The 18,974-nt window shown below is 38.4% G+C and overlaps 1 protein-coding gene across 2 annotated transcripts in view; it reads right to left on the bottom strand.

The window, feature by feature from the left end:
• LOC109933319 (A-kinase anchor protein 8-like) overlaps positions 1 to 18,974 on the bottom strand; it is a 41,001-nt gene that overhangs the window by 2,746 nt on the left and 19,281 nt on the right. Inside the window, exons 6-13 of one of the 2 annotated variants that reach the window (XM_048617992.1) lie at positions 18,887 to 18,948; positions 18,182 to 18,245; positions 17,995 to 18,076; positions 15,879 to 16,020; positions 14,648 to 14,750; positions 12,716 to 12,846; positions 10,891 to 10,986; positions 9,634 to 9,748 (exon numbers count right to left, since the gene is read on the bottom strand). In XM_048617992.1, coding sequence (XP_048473949.1) covers positions 9,634 to 9,748; positions 10,891 to 10,986; positions 12,716 to 12,846; positions 14,648 to 14,750; positions 15,879 to 16,020; positions 17,995 to 18,076; positions 18,182 to 18,245; positions 18,887 to 18,948 — 795 coding nt within the window. Of the gene's footprint in view, positions 1 to 8,478; positions 9,749 to 10,890; positions 10,987 to 12,715; positions 12,847 to 14,647; positions 14,751 to 15,878; positions 16,021 to 17,994; positions 18,077 to 18,181; positions 18,246 to 18,886; positions 18,949 to 18,974 lie in introns of those variants that run through there. The other variant, XM_020532303.2, reaches the window with a different exon arrangement.

Genomic DNA, 18,974 nt, shown 5'->3' with positions numbered 1-18,974 from the left:
GGTTTCTTCCTCAGAGAGAGAGAGAGAAATTTAGGTAAGCAGTTACAACCTAAACCCTCTTTCACCCTTTCCCAAATCTAGATACACAAGATAATTACCAAAGGTCTGATAGGATTTGGTGAAGATAATAAAATACTGCTTAAAGAAAGGTGATGCATGAGGTGTATCATTACCTGTATTAAATAACCAACAGCACATTGGTTCTTTTCTTACAGCAGTTAGCTGTTTATACTCACAGATCTGTATTATGTACCTCAGAAATGGTGTATTTTATTTGAAATGAAACAACTAAATGTATGACCCGTGGCATCATGGATGGTGCATGATTAATCAGCATGGTAATGTTTGTCATCCATGATGCATGACGATATAATCAGCCATATCACAGACAGCAAAAGAAGATGTGATGTCCTTCACTTTTACCCTACTTGCCTTCTTGGATTCATACGACAAATTAGCACCATCTTAAATGCATGTTTTCATAAAATTGTTAGAAGCTTTGCGATAGCTTAGAGGTTAAATACACCCTGCAATATGGCCTGCAAGATCCCACATAAATCATTAATATATATGGAGTTTGATTATCTCAGCTGGGTCAGTGGTGTGTGCATTAAAATTACTGAGGCAGACTGGGGAAATAATGCCCAGCAAGAGTTTATCTCTTGATCATTATGTAGGGTCCACCGAAAGTGTGATGGATAAGCACTTATATGCAGTTGCAATGATTTATCCATTTTAGTTTTACCCTAAGCTATATACCACCAATTTTTGGATGCAGTATTGTAGCTCCCACGTGTTGCAGCACTGTTTTCCAGTGTGAGCAAAATTCAACTCAGTGAGAGAAAAATCAGGTGGAGTTTAAACTGGGCCTTGATAGAAATTTCACCTCCATTGTCTTAAAGGGGAGGGGGAGAAACTTGAAGAGACCAAATGCCCTGAATAGGCAGCTTGCTGAATAGTAAACTACCTTTAAACGATATTGTTTTGTTTGAATCATCACAACAGTAACAACTACTGAAGTTATTCACCGATCAGTTAGGAACTTCGCAGGCTGAAATGTGTTTTGTCAGTTTCAAACTTAAAGTTAGAAAAATAGATCAGCAAAATCCAATGCTTTGTAATTATTTTGCGATTGTTGTAAAGTGACATCTGTACACCCTAGAAATACCACTTCCAATGTATTAGTATTTAAATAAATATATTCAATATATGCTTACTATTTTTCAGGAACTATGTTATCTTTTTAGTGGTGGCAGACGTCTCTTGTATTTTATTTAGCTTTGCACTAGTGACAAATAATTTGAGGAACACTACCTGCTGACTGTAAAATGCTACTTCATCAAGAATCCAGATAAGTGGTAGCATTTTTTAAAACCTTTCAGTAGGTTTAAACAGTAGGCATGTGTATTTTAGCCTAATTCAATGTTGTAACAGTACAGTTATCCACATCCTTAACACAATTCTGTTTCTGGGACCTTGCTGTTTCCTATAATTATAGCAGAGACTCTGCCTTTTAAAAGGAACATCAACTGTAAAGTGCTTTGGCGTGTGCCTGGATCCGAGAGAGCATTATATAATTGTGATATATTTTCTTACTTTATCTTGAAACTTTCATTTTAATTTTCAAATCCCATCCTAAATTTCCTCCAGCTTTCTCTCAGTTTGAGGTGTTCAGTCTCCTAATTTTGGCCTCCTTTGCATCCCAACCCCCTGGTTTCATCATTCATCATTATTCAGCCATATCCGCCCTTCTGTTATGAAGTTCTATTGTACATCTGACGACATTACTGCTTCTCAGCACCTTCAGAAACCTTGACAAATACCTAGCCTTTCCCAAATAATCATCAGCATCCCTTTGCCCCAGTCCCCATTTTCAATGTTAAGCTGCTAACAATGTGATTTCCTCTACATTGGGGTGGGGGGGTGCGGCTGTGGAGAAACAAAACATAAACTGGTTGAGTGCTTTGCAAAACACCCACATTCTGTCCTTTAAAATTATCCTGAGCTTCCAGTTGCTTGCCACTTCACCATACTAACAAGTTCTCTGGCCAATATTTGTGTCTCGGGCCTGCTGCAGTGCTTCAGCAAAGCTCAGTGCAAGCTGGAAAAACATGTCATCTGCTTGCGGATCCTGCAGCCTTCAGGACTCAATATCAAGTTCAATTATTTTAAAGTCCAAACACCACATTGCATGCCTACGTCCACTCAACACCTAGACCCTGTCATGACATAGGCTGATTCCAAAACTATACTGAGCTAGGGAATGTAAAATTTAGCAGTGGTTGTTGCTGCTCCAGTGAATTTATAAATGCCTGAGGGAAAGTATATGAATGAGGATCTCAGAGGAAAGCTGGATTAGACTTAGCTGTAATACCCCTCACCTCCATCAGCTAGGAGGAGGAGAGCATTCCAACAGATCTCCCAAGATGCTGTAATTGTGACCACTTTCAACAGAAAAGAGATAAAACTGATTGCAGTAACTAGAGGGGTTGTTCTGCTGTCCATTTCAAGGAACATCATTGCAAAAGTTCTCTTCTCCAGTGACTGAAGAGCACCTGTTAGAGTCAACATGATTTCCATTCACCAAGAGGCACAACAAGACAAGTCCAAGCGGAGAGCAGCAACAAACTTCATACTTGGTCTTCTTCAACCTCAAAGAGCCTTGAATGTCCTCCAGAATGGTTTATGGAACGTTCTCTTCAAATTTGACTGTCTGCAGAAATTCACTACTATTCTCTATCTGCTGCATAACAGCATGCAAGCCATAATCTTCACCAACAGATTCATTTTAGCCACAAATACACATGAAAACTGGGGTCAAGCAAAACTTTGTCATCACACCAACACACTTCATCTTCTGCATCACAACACTTCACTCCATATACATAAAGCTTCTTGCTGGAGTAAAGTTTCTCAACAGGATAAGCATGAAACTGTTCAAATTATGACCCTTCCTGTCTAGAACCAAGACCATCCCCACTCTCAGTCACTGAACTACAGTACACAGACAGCATGAGAGAATGGTTGTTAGGCTAAAAATCCAGAAGACAAAATTCCTCTACCAGCTTGTTCCCACTGTACAATCACTGTCCCATGAATATCAAGATTTTTACCAATGTGAATCAATTCAGAGTCTCCTCCGACATAGACAACAAAATATAATTTTGCCTCCAGTATGCCAGTACAGCTTTTGGCTATTTAGGGAACACAGCTCAACCTGCAGGGCACTAGTGCTGCCTGTATTGGAGACATGGGCAGCAGACATCTCAAACCCCGATAGAAATATAACTAGTGACATCTCCACAAATCCCAAAATCCACTGACAGGATAGGTGCTCCAATATCAGTGTCCTCTCTCAAGCCAACAGCCCTGGTATTGTACCACTGGTTACTCTCAGTCAGCTGTGTTAAATGGCTACATTGCATGTCTGACACAAGACTTCAAAAACAAGCTCTCTACTCTGAGCTTCATCGTGGAAAGGAGGCCAGAGAAATTACTTCAAGGATGTCCTGTAAGCCTCCAGGGGAAATAAAAAATCATACCAACCATTTGTGGGTATCTCATGCCCTAGACTGCATAAACTTAAGAAGCATCAAGTACCAAGCATCTTTCCAATCTCCAACAGACCCAACAGGTGGAGTCCAAGCGCAAACAAATGGATCATCCAAAAACTCAAACATCCAACCCATCTGTTTCTTCTAACACCACTTGTGGCAGCATCGGACTGTTTAGTCGCCTCAGGTCCCAGAACTCTGAAATGAGACAAGGCATCCTCAATCTTGAGGTACTGCCTAAGAAGACTATAAAAGCAACGGGAACAACAGCAAAATTTTTATTTTTCTGACGCACACTTCTGAAACTGACTTGGTATTCCTTTCTCTTAAAGTATCACAACCTCCTTTTCCCTTGCAAAAGCAGGCTGCTTGAGCCTGTAACAACCCAAGATCTTATTAGCCTATTTTCTCACCACAATTCCAAGCAGTGAGATGACAAGTGAAAAATTTTGAAGTTAAATTGTTCAGATGTGCACCTCTTTCTACCATACCATTTCCTTCCAATGTCTTCACTCTTCACCCCTGCTGTGCTAATGGTCTTAACTATGAAAGTAATCCTCAGTCTGAGGGACTGCCTTGTGAGAACAAAAATAATTTTCATGGCCGAAGAGCCAACTGACATTCAGTTGGACAAGGTATAATGCCACAGAAGAGTACCACAGCACATTAAGCTCAAAAAGAAAACTTTGCAAAACAAAATGCTTCAGAAAGCAGAAATATATCTAAAATTCTCTACTTCTACTCTGTGTACTTTCACCTGCCTTTTTGATCTCTGATTCTAGGAACAGACAAGAGGAAAATACAATTCTGACTGAGGAAAAAACTGGGTGGAAATGATTACACTGTGTTTTATCTCCAAGAAAATCTTTTAACATGGAAATTCAGAAAGGAATTCCACCTTTCCCACTGATAATGTAGCAGATCTCTACGAAAATAACATTACTGTGGATGTAGAACATTAGTAATCAGCCTCAGATGTAACGTTCATCGTGATAGGAAAATTCTCCTTTCCCCATGAAGTAAATGGTGCTACACCATTCAGAGAAACCAGTAAACCTTCAGAACAAATAGCCCACATACAACACGTCGCTCAGTTTCATCACCATTGATAGCAAATCAGTGGATTCTACATCAAGTCGGTTTACCGCCCAAGCAGTCAAGGTGATAGATCTTTCCTAATCTATGTTGCACCTGAAAAACTGAAATGTATAAAGATTCCACAATAGTTTTTAAGCTTTTTAAATCATTGTAAGAAAGCTGTCATTCCTTTAACAATTCTAAAATTAAAAACTGCAAAAGAAGAACAACTACATACAAACTTAAGTCAACATGTGGTTTGAAAAAGTATTATACTGCTGCAGCTCCTTTCATTATCTCAAATAAATTGAAGGTGCAGGTCCAAATAAGTGTAGTGGAAGCAAAGAATATAGATTCATATTGAACACAGTTCAAGTACATCATAAACATTCACTACTATAAACTATTTACAGTTCAGATCATTAAGCCACATTCAAGGTGTACTCAGCAACTCACCAAGGTTCCTTCGACAGCACCTTCCAAAAACATGATGCTTTAACACTTAGAAGTATGTAAGAGTGATAGATATGTGGGAACACCACCTGCATGAAATCTTCCAAACCACACATCATCCTGGCTTGGAACTATATTACCATTACTCCACTAATAGCTGGGTCAAAATCTTAGAACTTCCTTCCAAATAGCACTGTAGTTGTACATACACCACATGGAGCGCAGGAGTTGAAAGCAGCAGCTTGCCATTATCTTCTCAAAACAAGCCAAGAATCAAACAATTGCCACCCACATCCCATTAAAGAATAAACAACAAATTATTCACAAACAACATAGGGTGGAACATAAACACCAGCGTAGACATAAGAACTAGGAGCAGGAGTAGGCCATCTGGCCCCTCGAGCCTGTCCCGCCATTCAATAAGATCATGACTGATCTTTTTGAGACTCAGCTCCACTTACCTGCCCGCTCACCATAACCCTTAATTCCTTTACTGTTCAAAAATTTATCTAGCCTTGCCTTAAAAACTTTCAGCGAGGTAGCTTCAACCGCTTCACTGGGCAGGGAATTCCACAGATTCACAACCCTTTGGGTGAAGAAGTTCCGCCTGACCTCAGTCCTACATCCGCTTCCCTTTATTTTGAGGCGATGCCCCCTAGTCCTAGTTTCACCTGCTAGCAGAAACAACCTCCCTGCCTCCACCTTGTCTATTCCCTTCATAATCTTATACGTTTCTATAAGATCTCCCCTCATTCTTCTGAATTCCAATGAGTATAATCCCAGCCTACTCAGTCTCTCCTCATAATCCAACCCTCTCAACTCTGGAATCAACCGAGTGAATCTCCTCTGCACCCCCTCCAGTGCTAGTATATCCCTTCTCAAGTAAGGAGACCAAAACTGCACACAGTACTCCAGGTGTGGCCTCACCAGGACCCTATACAGCTGCAGCATAGCCTCCCTGTTTTTAACCTCCGTCCCTCAAGCAATGACAGACAAAATTCCATTTGCTTTTTTAATCACCTGCTGCACCTGCAATCCTACTTTTAGCGATTCATGCACAAGGACACCCAAGTCCCTCTGCACAGCAGCGTGCTGCAATTTTTTACCATTTAAAACATAGTCCATTTTGCGGTTATTCCTACCAAAATGGATGACCTCACACTTATCAACATTGTGCTCCATCTGCCAGACCTTTGCCCGCTCACTTAGACTATCTATATCCCTCTGCAGACTTTCAGTGTTGTCTGCACACTTTGCTCTACCACTCATCTTAGTGTCTTCTGCAAATTTTGACACACCACACTTAGTCTCCAACTCCAAATCATCTATGTAAAGTGTAAATAATTGCAGTCCCAACACTGATCCCCGAAGCATACCACTAGCCACTGACTGCCAACCAGAAAAACACCCATTTACCCCAACTCTTTGTTTTCTACTAGTCAACCAATCCTCTATCCATGCCAATACATTACCTGTAATACCGTGCAACTTTATCTTATGTAGCAGCCTTTGGTGTGGCACCTTGTCAAATGCCTTCTGGAAATCCAGATACACCACATCCACAGGTTCCCCATTGTCCACGATGCAAGTAATGTCCTCAAAGAATTCCACCAAATTAGTTAAACATGACCTACCCTTCATGAACCCATGCTGGGTGTTCCCAATGGGACAATTTATATCTAGGTGTCTTGCTATTTTTTCCTTAGTGATAGATTCAAGCATTTTCCCCACTACCGAAGTTAAGCTAACTGGTCTATAGTCACCTGTTTTTTGTCTACTTCCTTTTTTAAACAGTGGCATCACATTGACTGTTTTCCTATCTGCGGGAACGACCCCAGAGTCCAGTGAATTTTGGTAAATAATTACTAGTGCATTTGCTATTTCCCCCATCACCTCTTTTAGTACACTGGGATGCATTTCATCAGGGCCAGGAGACTTGTCTATCTTTAGCCCCATGAGCTTGCCCAGCACTGCCTCCTTCGTGATAATGATAGTTTCTAGGTCCTCACCTGCTATAACCTTCTTGCCATCAGTTTTCAGCATGTTATTTGTGTCTTCCACTATGAAGACCGACACAAAATAACTGTTTAATGCCTCGGCTATTTCCTCATTCCCAGTTATTAAATTGGCAGTCTCATCCTCTAAAGGGCCAATGTTTACCTTCGCCACTCTTTTACAATTTACATATTTATAGAAACTTTTGCTGCCTGTTTTTATATTCTGAGCTAGTTTACTCTCATAATCTATCTTACATTTCTTTATAATTTTTTTTGTGGCTTTCTGTTGGCCTTTAAAGATTTCCCAGTCTACTAGTTTCCCACTACTCTTTGCTTTTTTGTATGTGTTTTTTTTTCCAATCTGATACTTTCCTTTATTTCCTTAGACATCTATGGCTGACTATCTTTTTTCCTACAGTTCTTCCTTATCACTGGAATATACTTCTGCTGAGCACTGTGAAAAATCGTTTTGAAAGTCCTCCACTGTTCCTCAATTGACCCACCATAAAGTTTTTGCTCCCATTCTACCTTAGCTAATTCCTCCCTCATCCCATCATAGTCTCCTTTGTTTAAGCATAGGACATTGGTACTGGACGTGTTGGGTCCAACCATTAAGTTAATCAAGTCAATCAAGTGAAGCAAGGGGACTAATCAAAAGCAAATCACTTTAAAAGAAAAAAGAATAAACTATCCTTATTTTTACATTTTTTAAACCCCACCTTCAAGAATCCAATTGAAGAAAACCAGTATCTCAATTTTGTGGGTCTGAAGTCACAACTAAACCAGATTGATTAAGGAAGATAGATTTTCTTCCCAAAAGGATATCAAAAAACTAGATGGAATTTTTAATGATAATCATGTAGCTTGTGTTACTGTTTATTGATACAAGCTTTTTGTTCCAGATTTATTCAGTTAACCAAATTTATATTCCCTAATTGCCAATGTGGGATTTGAACTCATTCATATATTGGGCAAGTAGTGGTATAGTTTGGGAACATGCAGGCATAGCAATAATGTAACTAGACTAGTAATTCAGAACACCAGGTTAATGTTCTGGGGACATGGGTTAGGATCCTGCTGTGGGAGATAGCAATGTTTGAATTCAATAAAAATCTGGAAAAGTTAGCCAGTGGCAACCATGTTGACTGTTCACGGCTGATTATCATAAAAACCCAACCTGTTTCGCTCATGTCTTTTACAGAAGGAAATCTGGCATACATGTTAACTCCAGACCTCTGAGCAATTAGGGATGGGGAACAAATGCTGGCCTAGGCCGCCGCACCCACATCCTGCAAATAAGTAATCCAGACACCTCTGGATTACTAGACCAGTTACACAACCAATATAATATTGTACTCATTAACAAAGAGAAAGACAAAATTATTCTTTCAAAACAATAACATTTTATAAAATGCGTTTAATATAGTTTTATTGTATACAATCGTTTCCAGAAACAATTACTCCTCTTTCTAGCAGTGAAACAAAAAGTACATTTCCATCTGCACCCAGATCATATCACTAAAATCCAAGATAAAACTCACAAATGGAAATTGTACTCAACTTTTAAGCAAAAACTTCAGCTGAAAACAACTTTTCTGTCACATTTCCAATAAACTGTGTTCCACTTAAACTGCTGGACAAGCAAAAGTAGAAAGTTTGGTTACACAATATGACTCTACTTCTGCTTACCATTAAAGGCGATTTGAAAACACTAAAGCATCAGCATGCAACATTTTTTTGCTTCTTCGAGCTAACTAATTTTGTGAAATCCCCTTCAACATCTTCAATCCAAAGATGAAAGAATGAGCAGACAGTTTTGGAATTGCATTATACAATGAAACACGGGGAACTACAAATTTCACGCCCAGTTCCCGGATATTCATCTAGGGATCAATGCAATGACACTTGTAAACTTCCTTTTAAAAGAAAGTACTAACAAGGTAAAGTCACTTTGCACAGACATTGGTGTTACCTTCTCTAGAAAATTAAAAGGAAGTCAACAAGGCAAATGCACTCATGAACCACTTCCACAGAGAACAGCATTTCACATAAAACTAGCTAGATAAAGCTCGGAAGCAGAGGGCCACACCAGATTTGGAACAGTTATGGCATTGAATTATCCCAAATACATGTTCCAGGATCAATACAGGAATCTTCTGGTGACTAAAACAACATTGCTTTAATTCAGACAGAGTACTTGTAGAGAATTCTATGCTGAATTAACAAATGACACAAATACAATTTCATCTGTACAACAAATTACTCCAAATCTTCTGTATCATCACCGCCACCTGAGGGACTTTCAGTTCCTTCATCAGGATTTTCTCCATCACCAGCTTCCAAGATTTTATCTTCATCTTCGGCTACTTCAGCAGATTCCTCTGTTGGAAGAAATTCTTCACTATATTGGTCTCCTGTCAAGTTTGCTTTCCCTTCTTCATGAGTGGCATCAGCTCCTTGCTCAGACTTGTCAATAATGGTCTGATCTGCATTGACAATTTTACCATCATCACCTTCTTCCCCTGGTTCTCGCTTTATTTCTGCCCACTCACCTTCTGCAATTTCATCTTTCTTCTCTTTGACATTTTCACCTGCATCATCTTCCAAAGGGTCATCTATACCATCTTCATTTCCTTTAGCATCTTCTTCAGTAAAGGGATTCTCACCCTGCAAAATGTAAACAATTTTAGATCTCTGAAAAACTTGGGACGGTTAAGATTCCAAAGTTTCCAGTTGGAACACATTTCATTTAAACATTTTTATCTTGCAAATTTTCTCCCAAAAGTCTGAGAGTCTCCACTGAAACAGTTCTGGATTTCATTCAGGTAGTCACTTGCATGAAAGCTATGACAGTAACACAACAGGCTGTCTATATTCTTTTGCAAGCAGATAAGTCTGAAATAAGAGCTAATGGAAATGTTGCAAATTATTCAGGGTTTTAACTGAGCACAGAAAGCAGTTGTTTACATTGACAGGAGGTTCAGTAATCACAGGACACAGGCATAAGGTAAAATAACCAGGGGAGGGGAATGAGAAGAGCATGTTACGCTCTGTAATGCATTGCCTGAAAGGAAGCAAATTGAAGAGCAACCTTTAAAAACTGAATTAGACACATACTTAAAATTTGTAGGGCAATGATGAAACGGCAGTAGTGGGGAACCACTTTGATAATTTCCTTCAAACAGCCAGCATAGGCTTAGTGGGACAAATGGTCCCCTGCAATGCTGTATTGTTCTTCACAAGCAAGCCCATTCTGTACATTCACAAGGTGCACACGGTACTTTGTGGACTCATCACTGAGCAACCAACAGGAATCAGGAACGAAGCCTAATCAGAAATCTCAAAAGTGATCAATTTATTTATACTACAAAATTAGCTTTGGGACTTTTTTGGTCTGTATCGCTTCAGAACTTTAAAAATATAACAGCCACCAATTCCTTACATGCTTAATCACTTCAGCATGTTGCTGAGCAACTTCAACTGATAATGAACATCTCTTCCAAAATTGCCACCTCTTCTTAGGAGGAAATCCAAATAAGCATTTCTACACAATTTCAAAGTGGTTTAAATGTTAAAACAGTAACACAGGAAGATATTGTGTACTATGCTTGATAACTAATTTAAGGAAGAAAATGCTAAATATAGTGAAATTCTGGATTGACTTATATATATTGTTGTGGATTTTTAATAGAATAAATTTGTATTTCCAGTTAGAAATACATTAATATTTTAGAAAAAAAAAATCAGCAAACTAACTGCAATTCCTCCAACTATTTGGTGAGATACACTGGCATGATTTTGAAGATTACCTTGAGGTACTTTTCCAACATGGTCACAATGTTACGATTATTGAGTATACTCTTAGCTACTTGAAGACTAGTCCTCTTTGACTGCTCAAGCATCATCTGAAAATAAAAGCAAACCACTATTTTACAATAAATCAGCTACACAAGTATGAGATAAGTGCTCATGTGATCCCAACCCTGACCAAAAACCCATCACACTTATGGTCACTGACACTAGCTTCCAATTCAACAATGCCCCAAAATTTGAAATTCTCACCCCTTAACTATCTGTCCCTTCCTCAAGCTCTACTCTTACACGCACATCAGTGTAATATTTAATTGTGTTGGGATGGTGGATATTGGGACTCAATACATGTATAAAAGCAGGCTAAAACTGTAGTTATTAGTTTTGGAAGCGTACATATATTGTGCTTCTCTACAAATAAAAACTCGGTGTAAGTGAAAAAGACTATGCTCCAGCTCTAACCTTCATCATCTGACTCAGAATTCTATTATCTATAACACTCAGTAATCACTACATTACTTTTATACACTCCAGATTTCCTTTGCTGCGCCCACTTCCCAAGACAAAATTTGGCAGCTATGCCTTGCTTAAATATCTCTACTTTTCTCCTCTTTTAACATGATCCTTAAAATCAACTCAAGCCAAACAACTATTTGACAAAGCATTTAGTCATCATCTTAAGATATCCTTGTATGTCTCAGCATAAAATTTTCTGTTAGCTCTCCTACAAAACTTGCTGGGATGTCATGTTACATTTTAAAAGATGCAATAGAAAGTTTGGAAGAATCTTCAACCTGACCCCTACTTTCAATAAAGCCCTACATATTATTCTTAAGCAATTAAATGCCTAGCTTTCAACTAGCAACTTGCACTTAAAAGTTGCCTTTAAGCTAGCAAAATGTCACTTCACAGGAGCATTGTTAAACAAGATTTGTGACTAAGCCATATAACAAATAAATAGATGATGATCAAAAGCTTGATCAAAGAGATACGCTTTAAGGAGTGTCTGAAAAGGAGAGAAGAGAGTTTGAGAGATCTGGAGGGTATTTTGGCGGGGATCGGGTGGTTGTGGAGAACTCCAGAGCTCAGGATCAAGGTAGATAAGGAAACAGCCACCAGTGATGGAGATTACAGAAAGCAAGGGGAGAGGCCATGGAGGGATTTAAAAATAATGATATTATAAAATTGAGTCTTTGCTGATCCAGGAGTCAAAGTAAGTTAGTGAGTTCAGACTTTATGGAAATGAGATTTGACATTAGTTTGGACACAGGAAGCAGTCGTTTTAATTCACTTAAGCTTACAGCGTGCAAGATGGGATGTCACTGAGGACAGCATGGAAAGAACCCAGAAATAACTAAAAGGCAGGAATGAGTGTTTCAGCAGCAAATGACCTGGGCAGTAGTACAGCCAGGCAATATTCCCTCTCCAAACTTTCCAGAAACCCTTGGCATTCCCTGCTTCTCTGGAACACCTTGTGAACATGTTCAAGGTATATACCTGACAGTAGTTGAGATTCCAAGCAAATATTGTCCAAATTTCATCTCTAATTTAAAAATGTTAATTTACCACGTTAGATAGAATGTTGCAATGATAATCTTACTTGCATGTTGGTTTTAAAAAAAAAATTAACTGCCCCATTCTTCATTCAAGGCAGTATCTCATCTGAACTGTTACATCTCGAGAACAGACTATGCATTCCTCTAAACCGAGAGATCATACTACAAAACTTTTTTTTGGGTTGGGGGTGGGATGGTGGCAGTGGAAAGGCGAAAGTGCAGTAAAGATCAGTTTCTCATCTGAAGTGGAGAGAGCACACAGATTTACTTTTCTATTCCTGTTGTGGTCAAATGTCTTCATGTGTCGCTGGATGGCATTGTTCTGCATTGGAATGAACATTTCACAAGCTATACAGTGGACAGCTTCTACCTTCTTCATAAAATTTTCAATACTAATACCTGCAAGACAAAGAAATTAAGCAGATCATAGAATCCCTAGTGCGTGGAAGCAGACCATTCCCATCCAGTCCAGACTGACCCTCCAAAGAACATTCCACCCAGACCCACCCTCCTACTCTGTCCCTGTGACCCTGCATTTCCCATGAGCAGTCCACATAGCCTGCACATCCATGGACACCAGGGGCAATTTAGTACAGCCAATCCACCCAACCTGCAGATCTGTGGACTGGGGGAGGAAACAATCGCACAAGGCTGGAATTGAATCTGGGTGCCTGGTGCTTTGAGGCAGCAGTGCTAACCAGTGAGCCACTGTGCCACCCAGATAGAAGACACCACTAAAATGTTAAGTTCTCACTGAGGAAAGTTCATAAATTCATATGGTAGTCATCTGGCCAAATTTATCTAAACGTTTTTAAAGGTAGCAACATAGAGGCTAATACATATACATATGGAAACAGGAAACTAGACAATAGTAAATAGCAAAGATACTCAATTATTTCACCTCTATCTATCAAAAAAATGTGGAGATTGCAGGAGCATGAGCAACACAATGTGATATCGTTGGAACACAAGTATTAGAAAAAGAAGCAAAGTCTGCTAATCAATTGACTAGAGTCACAATTCTCCAAGGTAAGGTAAGCACTAAAGGAAAGGTAAATGTTTCTTGCATTTTGAAGTAGAAGTGAACAAGAAAACAACGTTACTGTCATGCCAGACAAAATACTGGTGATCAGTGAGATATGAATAAAATAGACTTGCATTTATATAATTCCTTTCACGACCATTGGGTAGCTCAAATGCTTTACAGCCAATGAAGTAGCTTTTGAAGTATAGTCACTGTTGAAATGTAGGTAACTTGAGAATATTACCGAGTATCTGGAAATGAGAGTAATTGAGATGGATTTTTAAGATGGTACTTGAATTCAAGAAAATTACTGAGTGCACAAGCAGTCTGTGTAAGACATTAGCTATGTCATGCACTTTTTAGTTTAGAGGATGTTGCATTGTTGGAGTTGTTGCTTTTTCAATGTAATAAACTGAAGCAACACTTATTCCCCCGCCACCAGGTAACCATAAAAGATCGCATAGCACTAATTTCAAAGATGAAATTCTGTTCTTGCCAACATTAATCCCTGAACCAACTCTAATGTGTAAAAATGAGATTTAACATGTCAAATCTTCAAAAATAAAACAAAAAGTGCAAACAGGTCGTAAAGTTTTTTGGAGACATGCTGAGGCCTTGGAAAGAGCAACATAAATGCAAAGTCTTTCTTTTCTGGTTGGATAATAAATATAGTCAGGGAATTATGATGACGCTTGAAAAATTTTAAATGGAAAATTGCAAATAATGAAAATGATGGAAAAAGTTAAAGGGCAAATGAACACAGCCTCTGATTTTTCTTTTTTCAACTGTAATTGAACGACCATCTGTGCAACTTATGTGGAGACTTGCAGATTGCTGCCAGCCTATACAACTCAGAATGAACATCAGTGTAAATCACCAGAAATCTTCACTAAATGCTGCATCAGTTTCAAGGGACAAATGCAGGATTTACACAAAGCACGAAATGGAGGAGCAAAAGCAATTTTTCCTCACATTCTGTGGTTAGCATATGGAATTTTATACTTCAAAATGTTATTGAAGTTCAGTAAATGCCACTATTTTATATAATTCTAAAATATAAGAAATGGCATAAAAGACAATAGACTAAAATTATTACTCCATCCAGTGATGAATGAAGTTTTGTGATTAAATGTATTAATCTTGTTCAAATACACATCCCAGTTTAGCAATGCTCACCATGTAAGAGGTTTTGTTCCTGGATCCTCTTTATAATTGCACTTTTATCTTCCATTGCATCACGAAATTTCAGTGTCTTCTTATTTTTGTTCAAAACATACTCCTGGAAGGAAAGACCCATTTATTGTGAAAATAGATATCTTAAAACAGGCCCAATATCAGTTTGCAAGCAGAAAGTATTTTGAGAATTTAAACATTCTGGCTGGAACTTTTCCACTCAGCAAATCACAATTTTCACTCCAGGAACATCAAAAATTGATGATTAACGAAATAGAAGATCCCAGCACTGATAATTGAAAATTTCCAGAAGGGAAAAGGAAAGTACTTTTAGAGGGTAAAAGGGAGGTATGTTTAGAGAGTCTGTCCTTCAGATTGGATGTCTGACTGATATGGCTAGAATCAAAAGGCTAACATTCCATGATACTGTTCACTGCCAAGCAACAGGATTAGCAGCAGACCCATTATTAGAAGTACAGTGAAAACAGAAGTGACCAGGTACAGCACATACCAGCGTGATTAACTGGATCTCAGCTGAACCAGCAACAGATCATCCATCACAGTTTCAAGGGGATGCAAGTCTTGCCATTTCTAACTACTTAGTAGCAGTTTCTACAAAAGCTTTTAACCATCAAGTTAGTTCAGTACTGCCTGACTATACAACAAAAGAAGTCTAAATGTTCAGTAAAACAAAAACAGAAAAATGCTGGAAATATTAAGCATATCTGGTGAGAGAAAAAGCTAGTTAACCTTCCATCAGAACTGGAAAATAAAACAGAAGTGTTATGGGTTTTGAATGATTGCAGAAGCAGGGAATGTTTTGCAGTGGAAACAGAAGGAACATCTATGAAAGAGTGAAAGACAGGAGGGATGAAATGACAGACGGATGGATGATGGTGCAAGTTAAAAGGAAATGGCAATGGGACAAGTAAAGACATTAAAGTTGGGCTTATAGATGTTGCAAATGAGAAAAGTAAAGTAAAAAGATCACAAACGGGTGCTTTCTGAAAAAAAAACTAGGAGGCAAAGATTATGATCTGCGAGTTCTGAAGTCTGGTGAGTGTCATATCAAAAGATGAAGTTTGCCCAGGCTCTCACATTCACATCTTGTAACCATTCTCTAACACAAGTTGGAAACACACAATATGCCTTGCACCATTATCCACCCTTCTGTGCATTTTACTTGTGCATGAGCCAAGTATCAAACATCAAGAAAAGTACATTTCTAACATACATGCAAAAACTCAGCTGTTTCCTTAGAAAGCTTGGTCCCAATGAATTTGAAGTTCTCCTTATGAAATTTACTTTCCAAGTGAGGGAAAATTTCTTCATCATCAAAGGTGCGAAACTTGCAAACTGAGCAGGCATACATTATTCTGCAATAAACATATTTTTATTGTGAAAAATATAGTTTGCATCAATATTGTTACTATCTTCAATTGCAGTATTGAAATTGACCAATGCAATCCTACTACTAGACATCATTGGGCTACAAGACCTGATCATCATAATTGCCAGTTTTAAGTTAATTTCAAACTTTTGTAATCCTGCTAAAGGTTCACAAGGTCAGCTACATGATAAACGGCCCAGAGAATCAGAAATAAAGCACAAAGAGATCATAATTGCAACCCTGAACCATGCTTATTCAGTTAGATTTGCAGTCAGGCTACAAAATAAGCTTCTCAGTTCCCAAGCAGCCACTCCCTGCTGAACACCACATAGTGAAAGCACTGGGAATGGCTTTGTAAAACTAAGTGACTGCTAGCCTTGCGTGAACGTGTTCAATAACAACCAAAATTGGTGAGTGGCGAAAATAGCCTTTTCATTGAGCATCCGCAGTAGCACAGTTCGAGGCAGTGATGGAATCCAAAGTACAGTTTTACAGTAGCCTCTATTATACACAGTTTTTACATACATTAAAATTTTAGCATTATGGTGTCACACAGTTGTATCTATTATACACAAGTTCGCATGACATCTGTCCTGGGTAAGCAGGAGATGGTTTAAACACTTGCTAAATGCCGGCTGTTATTCCTGATGGAATTAGAACGTCTGTTGGTCTGAGCTTGCGTAATTAAGAGGTGTTAGTTTTTTTGTCTTTAAAGTTAGTAATGTTAGTAAAAGTACTAACCCTATATACCTATATGACTAAATAAGTGAGAAACTATCGGTGTACTAAATAAAAGTATACAGGGTATTAAATTGATCTCTCACAGCCAGGTCGTGAGATTTCACTTACTATTGCCAGTTTTGACAGTTCTTACACATTCATTCATGCAGTTTCAAGGAAGGCTGTTTGGATAGCAAGTTTCTTATAGGGGATGGCGGCCCTATTTAATATGTATTTAAAAAAGTATATATTAGTGGAGGAAACTGTTTGTTGTTCTGCAACCTATTCAGGTCCCGAGAGATGGTTGCTAAAGGCTAATTAACATTATAATCTTTCCATAGTTTTGAGTGAGTTAAGGAGACACAATGACGGAGGTGGCATTGTTCTGAGTAGGTTACAGTAATAACACTTATTCAGGGGTAGCTTTTGATACAGAAATAGGTCTAAACAGTGTTTGCAGCATGGGGCCGAAATAATTGCATGGTAATGGGCTGGAAGGGATGTTTAATTTAGCTTCTCTTGTAAGAGTAAGAAGTATTACGAAAATGCAGTTTTATGAATGAGTGAATGGAAATGCAGTATACTAAACATATACTAAACGCTTGTGAGTGAGTTGATAAAGAGAATCATAATACAATATCTCACAGCCTCTACCCAGGAAGTGTGATCGCTTGGTCACATTACCACAGGGGACTATTATTCATGTGACTACATTTCATCATAAACCAGGGCTTTTGTGGCACAGTGATAGTGTCCCTATCTCTGAACCAGAAGACCTGAGTTTAAGCCTTACCTGCTCCAGAAGTGTGTAATAACATCTCTGAACAGATTTATGATTAAGATATTTTCTAATCAATCATATAGTCAAAAAGCACTTTAAACTATACAATCCATCCCATAATCTAATCAATGCCAAAACTGGAACCTATTGTTCAGATGTTGAAAACTATGCAAAACACATAAAAACCTTTCCATGTAAATTTAAGATAAAGTTTTTGAGAAGATTTGTAGCTCGGGTTGTGGATGAGGTTGTAGACTTGCTTGCCGAGCCGGTGTGTTTGGTTGCAGATATTTCGTCACCTGGCTAGGTAACATCGTAACACCGCAGACGCACTGACAATGTTACCTAGCAAGGTGACTGTCTGCAACCAAACACACCTGCTCACACGAGCAAGTCTACAACCTAAATTTAGGATAACTGCAACTGCACATAGATCTATGATAAGCAACGCTCCTTTACCTTTCTGTAATACGATCCCGCTGTTTCTTCCTCGGTTTCATTTTCATTTTTAGTTCATTACTTTCCTCTTGTCCATCACCAGCTAACCAAAAACAAGAGATTACATGCAGGTTATTACATATCATAAATAAACAAACAATCAAACTTGACACAACTAGTCCTCTTTTCTTGGAGTTAATATCTTTACCATCTGCATCACTCTCTTTTTTCTCCTTTTCGGGGGTGTCAGTTGCATCTTTATCCTCAATGTTCTAAATATAGAAAAACAGTTTCAATGATACACAAACCAACAATCCCATCAGGGTTTTTTTTAAACAAACACACTGGATGAGGTTATATTGGTGACTGCAGTTTTAAACCAATACTTACTAAACCCACACCACAGCACAACCTTTAGGGCGATAGAAAACTACTTGCAGCATTTTCTCTAAACTAGATGTCCCTTAGGCAAAATCCAGGACAAAAAAAATTAGTCACACAGGGTGAGAGATGAAAGGAAAGAGAGAACTTCTAACAATGTTGCGTTTTATTCTCTCAAACCATTACTTGAGAAATCTGTGACCATGTTTCAAGTGGAAAGTAGGAAGATATTCCTCCAGTTTCATAAATGAAAATTAATTCAATGCAAAATTTTAAAGATGTTTTAGTTTTCTAAAGGGAGCCCAGGTTCAGCCCTTCCTCTGTGCTTTGGATTTAAATGACATCAATTAAGGGCAACATGCAATAATGCTAACAAGTGGATATAACAATAGATGTCATGTCAATCAGAGATTCCTGAGCCTATAAGACCAGGCTTTATGTCAAATTATGGAGACCTTTCTCTTCAGGTATGTTGAAACCACATCTTACATTTTACCACGATGAAACTTTTAATATTTCCACAAATACTCACAGCACAGGTGTCACCTCCTGCAGCATCTTCAACATCATCTCCATAACCTTGCTCTTTTTCTTCTAAAATGAACAGAAAGGTCAGTACT

Source organism: Rhincodon typus, chromosome 38 (genome assembly GCF_021869965.1).
Source record: "Rhincodon typus isolate 14 chromosome 38, sRhiTyp1.1, whole genome shotgun sequence".
In the NCBI taxonomy this organism is placed as follows: domain Eukaryota; kingdom Metazoa; phylum Chordata; class Chondrichthyes; order Orectolobiformes; family Rhincodontidae; genus Rhincodon; species Rhincodon typus.
This window is presented reverse-complemented; position numbering and strand designations above follow the sequence as displayed.